Source organism: Scylla paramamosain, chromosome 8 (genome assembly GCF_035594125.1).
Source record: "Scylla paramamosain isolate STU-SP2022 chromosome 8, ASM3559412v1, whole genome shotgun sequence".
Classification (NCBI taxonomy): domain Eukaryota; kingdom Metazoa; phylum Arthropoda; class Malacostraca; order Decapoda; family Portunidae; genus Scylla; species Scylla paramamosain.
Window position 1 is genome coordinate 27,782,040 of NC_087158.1, and position 7,100 is coordinate 27,789,139.

At 48.4% G+C, this 7,100-nt stretch overlaps 1 protein-coding gene across 1 annotated transcript in view; it reads right to left on the minus strand.

Annotated features, from left to right (window-relative positions):
• LOC135103085 (cadherin-related tumor suppressor-like) overlaps nt 1–5,651 on the minus strand; it is a 76,702-nt gene extending 71,051 nt beyond the window's left edge. The window contains 2 exon segments of the mRNA XM_064009069.1: nt 5,262–5,369; nt 5,371–5,651. Of these exon segments, the coding sequence (XP_063865139.1) occupies nt 5,262–5,369; nt 5,371–5,586 (324 nt within the window). The 5' untranslated portion in view covers nt 5,587–5,651.
• Between the last annotated feature and the right edge of the window lie 1,449 nt (nt 5,652–7,100).

Below are 7,100 nucleotides of genomic sequence, written 5' to 3' on the forward strand. Positions count from 1 at the left end.
CGGGGACGACCACCACCCACTCAGCCGCTCACGCCCCTTCCTGTGAGACAGAGAGAGAGAGAGAGAGGGAGAGGCGAGAGCGAGAGAGAGAGAGAGAGAGAGAGAGAGAGAGAGAGAGAGAGAGAGAGAGAGAGGAAGCTACTAACTAGACCCTGTAATTTAATATCTGTACAGACTCACGCCACGATCATCTTGTTTAGTTTTTGTCTCTATGGAGGTTTGTCACCCTTTTCTTCTCTCTCTTTTTCGGTCCTCCACCTCATCTTTCTTTTTTTCTTCCTTCCCTCCTTCTTCTTCTTCTTATTCCTCTTCTTCTTCTTCTCTTGTTCAGTGGGCTTGCATATCACTGCGGTAATTTCAAAGTTTAGCGTCACGAAGCAAAGTTGAGGTAAGGTAACATTTCCTCGTCTCTCTTCATCATTTACACCAAAGTGCTTTCATTATTACGTACTCCCTTTCTCAAGTGGCCTCTTGCTTTAACATCCGGACTTTGTTGCTTTGTTCTCTTCTCTTTTCTTTGGATGAATCAGTTTAATTCTCAGTTTTGTTGTCGTGAGGGTTTAGTTTCGGGGAAGTTGTGTGGTTTAGCTAAAGTAACACTCAGAAAACACCTTATCAGTTCTTGCTAATCTACTTGCATTTTTGTGAAGCTTTCATTTGTATTCTCATTCTTTTCTGTTCATCTTAGTGTGCAGTCTGTCACATATTTCTTGCCGTCAATGTCTCCGCTATTCCAAAATTGTAAACGGTATTTTTTTTCTTCCCTAAGCCCTGAACACTAGACCTTCCTATGTCCCTCACGTAACAGTGTCTCTTCTCCCTATCCAACCCTCTGAATTTGTATGTAGCCACGACATCTCTGAACATCGTCTGTAGCCACAAACTAAACTACTACAAGTAAACTCTAGTAGAAGTTGGGTTTTCAAGAGTTTTTGATGATTCTGGTAATAGTTTGACAAGTATTCTGCATTGTTAATAGAAGAGAGCACTCAGGAGAACACGACTAATCATATCTAGTAATAACTTAACAAGGATTCTGTATTGATTATGGAAAAAAAAAAAAAAAATAAAGGAGATCCGAACTAACGGTCTCTATGGCCTTTGAAAACAGTCCTTATAAAAGCTCAGTATTTTAAGGAGACGAGGCTATGATCCGAGAGACCAAAGAATCTAAGAATGCGCCAGACGTTTCCTTTTGGTTCTGTCCCAGTAATCTCCCTTGAGTTACGGAATTCCGCGTCCATATATTAACCATGTCCTAATTTCCAGCCTCGCGTTGTCTAAGTGTCCATTCCATATCTCACTGAACTGTCCTTATCATCAACAATAGCGTGTCCCAAAGGTAAGGACACGTGTATACACATTCCATACACAACCCATGTCCCTGTGTCTTCTGTCCATGTCCTATCGCATCGCACTCATGTCCCCCCGTGTCCTAGCCATGCTTCATCGTGCCACACCTGTGTTCCGCCGTGTCCCAGCCCATATCACGCCATCCATCGCCTTACGGAGACCCAATCTAGTCTATTTCAAAGCGTGTCCGAAAGTGTGATAGTAATTCAGCGCCTTGACCTAACCGTGTTCAGCTCATGTCCTCCCGTGTCCAAACCGTGTTCTACCACAGTCGTGTCGTGTGTAACCCATGTCCTGCAGCGCCCCAGGACACACAGGACACGGGGCCGACCAGGAGGGAACCCGCAGCCCTCCAGCTAACACAAACACTCACAGATTATGATTATTACTGGCTCGCAACACTCCCCTCCCCCCACTCCTCTCCCTTCCCCCTCCCTCTCCCTCTACTGCCTCTCTTGCTCCTTCGCTCTCTCTCTCTCTCTCTCTCTCTCTCTCTCTCTCTCTCTCTCTCTCTCTCTCTCTCTCTCTCTCTTCAGTCATTACCCTCTCTCCTCATGTCCCAAACACACACAAACACACACACACACACACACACACACACACACACACAACAATGTCGTGTGTCTGGTTTCTCTCTCTCTCTCTCTCTCTCTCTCTCTCTCTCTCTCTCTCTCTCTCTCTCTCTCTCTCTCTCTCTCTCTCTCATTCTTGTCTGCGTCTGTCCGTCTGTCTGTCTGTCTGTCTGTCTGTCTGTAAGTGTGAATTCCTTTGTATTTGAGATTACATGTGTGTGTGTTAGACTTACATCATGATTAATACCCTCTCTCTCTCTCTCTCTCTCTCTCTCTCTCTCTCTCTCTCTCTCTCTCTCTCTCTCTCTCGCTTATAAACCAGTGACATTCCTTCTAATCCTCGAGATTTTTTTCTTTCTTCTTTCTCCTCCCCTTGATTAACTGTACCTTATGTTTCTCTTTTTCTTTTCTTGTTTCTTTCCCTTCTTTATATATTTATCCTTCCTTCCTTCATTCTTATATTTTCTACTTATTATCAACTTATCTTTTGCTTTGTCTGTTTGATTTATTCGTCTATCTCGTTTTTTTTGTTCCATTTCTTTCTTTCTTTCTGTCTGCCTGTCTGTCCTTCTCTCTTCTTCTTCCCTTTTCTTCTAGTGTCTTTCTTCCTCTCTCCTCCATGACTGCTACGCTGGCTGTCTGTCTGGCTGTGTGTCTGTCTGTCTGTTTGTCTGCCTGTCTGTCTGGCTGGCTGGCTGTCTGATTGGCTGGCTGGCTGGCTGGCTGGCTGGCTGATTGGCTGTCTGGTTGGCTGACTGGTTGGCTGGCTGGCTGGCTGGTTGGCTGGTTGGCTGGCTGGCGCGGTAGGGACATCACGGGACTTTTCTATCAGTCTTCATCTCCTCCATTCATTGGGTTGCCAACAAAGGAACTAATGGTGCCGTTATCACGTGTATCACCCGCTCCTAGCACACCCAAGCCCCTCCTCCTCCTGCTCCTCTTCTTCTTCTTCCTCTTCTTCTCTCCTCCTCCACTCATCCCATCACCTTCCCCAACCCTCTCCTCAGCCGTCACTTCCCTTCCGTTAATATTATTCCATACCATCGCACTCTCTCCTGCCTCTCCCGTCATTCCTTTTCATACCTGGACACGCACGTCTGATGGTTTCTCTGCCTCACCACCCACCACCACCATCACTTCCCCCTCTATCGTTTCTTCATCACCATCATCACCAGTACCTTCTAAATCTACCTTTCCTACATTTTTTTTTTGTCTTATGTATTCTAACTTCTCTTCTCTGGATCCATTACGCTTTCAACACTTCCAGTACCTCGTCTTTCTTTCTATGATCCCGCAAAGATTCCCCGACTCTTTTCCTCGCCTTCCTCCTTCCTTCTTTTTCTCCTTCCCTTCATTCTCTCGCCACCTCCACCCCTTCCCCTCCCCTCCATCCGCCTCTTCCCCTTCGCAAATTGCTGTAGCGGTACCGGTCTGCAGATTAAGGGGATGAAAGCACACAAATAGATGGAGGGGCGGAGGGAGGGATGGATGGAGGGAGGCGCGTGCGACCTGGTGTGGTGGGCCAAATATGGGACACCTGTAGCCTCTCCGTGACCTGGCGCCGTCAAAGCAGGAGGAGTGCACCCACTGGTTACCCACAATACTGCCTCCTGCACCATTATCTAACACCTGTCTCCTACACCTCTTCCCTCATGCCTTCTCTCTCTCTCTCTCTCTCTCTCTCTCACACACACACACACACACACACACACAACAGGCATCTAAATCATAAGCTTCACTGTGTCTGGTCTCACTGAAACTATACAACATACGAACACAACACGAGAACGGCTGCAACAAGGTTCAGGGAAGATGCAAGAATGTAGATGCAAGGTGAGGCAGATGCAAGACAACACATAGGGAACTCTAGACATTGTGACAGGGAGAGAATCAGAGCAGAGAAAGGTGAACTGAAGACAGGCATTCCGAGAGGTGTAGCAGAGGAGAATGGCTACTAGGAGTCGGTCAGTTGGGGAGGGTATCTATTTCTGACCAGCACACGGGGAGCGAGGGAAACAAACACACTGCCATGACACACAGATGAGTCACACATGTACATAATAGACACATGGAATGGCAGAGAAACAATAGCCTTAGTGTGGTAATAGTAATGGTCGTGGTGGTGGTGGTGGTGCAAGCTTACTGGGAGGAAGGAAATGATCTGCTGCTGGAAACCCTGAAAACCTGACGATGACTCTACTGACGAAGGACTCTAAGAGCGAAACTGACACAATCTCCACACACTCATGACCGAACATTAAAACACTCATTAGCCCGTGCGAGTGATGGAAAATTATATGCTGATGGTTGTAACATTGACTACGTAATATTTGTTGGTTCATTTGACCGGCCCAGCGCAGAGGCGAGGGGAATGTAGGCTAATGGCGCGTAAAAAGTGACAACGCGTGCACTTAAACACTGAAGGACATTCTACACCAGCGGATCCCGAGTAAGAGAGAGAGAGAGAGAGAGAGAGAGAGAGAGAGAGAGAGAGAGAGAGAGAGAGAGAGAGAGAGAGAGAGAGAGAGAGTAAATCTATAAGTGTTTAAGCATCATTACATTTTTTTTAACTGAAGCGCATACAAATTTTCTGCTCAACGCTTCATTCAGATACAAACGGTGACTCAGAACTAATCAACTGCAACCTTTTCTTCACCGTAGTAATTTGTCCCTAAATAAAGCACTGTTAATAAAGCCTATGAGAGAGATCTTATTCCCTCCGCCATCAAATAAAATTTTGAAGTGGACAATGAACAGCATCCACCAACACACTCCTCACGTGACTCCCTTCTTGTAGGCGAGTTCTCACATATTTCTAGATAGAATATACTGTGTAGTTTGTTTTACTCATTAATTCACCAATTCGTTTTCCTTTATGCTCTTTGACTTGTTCATTTCTGTGCCCCATTCAGGAAATCTCGGCGTACATTCCTTTGCCAGCCGCGTGCGTAACCCACAGCCACGTCACGCTTACTCAGTGAAACGGACAGATGTTGTACGGGAGTTCCCGCTGCAATGACTCGCCGTGTGTGGATCAGTGGGCGTGGAACTCACTCAGAGGGCGATGCGATGGGAAGAAGAGTATACAGGGCAAAGGTAAACAGCATTAGGTGGGAGTATACGGCAAGAGCGTTAGTACGAGACGTATAAGGGCAAAGAGTACTGGTAGGGACCAGAGGGGCAAGATAAGTGTACAGTGCAAGGAGAGTACTGCCAGGGAGATATATGAAGGGCTGGCCTAGAGACAGAGGAGAGAATACACAAAGGCCAAAGACTGTAATGGTACAGAGGCACCGTCATCCTGCCCCACCTGCCCCGCCTGCCCTGCTGCCTCACCTCGATGTACACAGTGGTGTCGGTGTGCTGCACGCCGTCGTCCGCCCGCACCGTCAGGTCATACTCGCTCTTGGTCTCGCGATCCAGCGTGTCCTGCAGGCTGAGGTGGGCCCGTGGCAGCGTCCAGCGTGAACTTGTTGTCATCGCCGCCCACGATGGAGTAGGTGAGAGTGCCGGGCGTGTCGGGGTCGGTGGCCATGAGCACGGCGATGCGACGCCCCGCCAGCATGTCCTCCGAGACGGTGAAGCGCAGCGGGGAGTCGCCGAAGGAGGGCGGAGAGTCGTTCTTGTCGAGCACCGTCACCATCACCTGGGGGAGGAACATCTGGTTAATATGGCTGCCACGCTGACGTGAAGCAAGTATTATTATCTACACCCCAACACAGAGGATATAAATGACTAAATTGCTATTGTAATTATTATTCTAAAACATGGTATAAAAATTCAAGAACAGCCCAAGATGTGCAAGACAGCGCCCCAGCACCCATGAGGCGGTGGTCGTGGCTGTCGCACGGCCCAGGTGTGGTATCCGACCGCCGACATCACGTGATGCGTTCACCAGTAATTGTGAGACACCAAGAAAGTTTGTGTCTCATGAGATGCACACACAGATCCTGGTAGTCATATTCTCTCTCTCTCTCTCTCTCTCTCTCTCTCTCTCTCTCTCTCTCTCTCTCTCTCTCTCTCTCTCTCTCTGTTTCTGAGAAATCGGTGTCAGAAATAATTTAATTAGTGCCTTTAGGTGAACATCACTTATTAAGCTGGATGGAAGCCGCTCGGGTATTCTCGAATTATTTTGGCGAGTGCGACACATACACACACACACACACACACATACACACACACACACAAACACACACACACACACACACACACACACACACACACACACACACACACACACACACACACACACACACACACACACAAACATGACAGAAGAAAAAAATAAATGGACATAACAGGTCCGAGTAATCGAGAGGCAAATAAGCGAGAAAAGTGGAGCCGTGGGAACAGCCGGATCAGCGCCTCAGCAGGTGGTGCGAAGGGCGGCGGCGCGTCCCCCGCCACCGCGTTGGTATAGAGGGGCAGGGCAGGGCGAGGCGAGGCGACGCTCCACGCACTTAAGGCGGCTGTCGGGCGGACGAGGAGGACACCGCCTACTAAACATGATGCTAAATCCTCAAAAAGTGAGAAGTGATATGTGATAATCCCCAATAATCCTACTTGACGAGCATTAGAGAATTCGAAGGCAGTGGTATTGGGTTAAATAATACACTGCCTCCGCCAGCATGAGATATTAATGGCGAAAGCAGAGGCAGCAGCGCCAGCCGGAGCCCCGCTAGCGACAGTCACAGCCTCCCCCTGCAGTGGTCGGAACCGGGACATTAATGGCTGAAGATGATCGGTTCCTGGAACACCCCCCGTCAACCCGCCCCTCATGGAGTCGCGTCCCCTCCCTCTCTCTCCCCTCTTACCTATCCTGACCCTCCTCTTGCCTTCCCCTCTCTCACTCTCTCAGTATCTTCACCCTTGGACGTCCCTCGCTCTCTTCCTTCCTTCATTCCCTTCCTTCTCTTCCCACTTACCTATCCCGACCCTTCCTCTCTCCTTTCCCTCTCTATCTCAATGTTTTCATCCCTGACGATTCTCTCTCTCTCTCTCTCTCTCTCTCTCTCTCTCTCTCTCTCTCTCTCTCTCTCTCTCTCTCTCTCTCTCTCTCTCTCTCTCTCTCTCTTTTCCTCTCTCTCTCTCTTCATTCTTCAAGCAAGCCCTTCCCTCTCTCCCCTCTCCTCTTTTTCTTCCAGCCACCATCAAGGATGGTGGGAAGTGAATTCA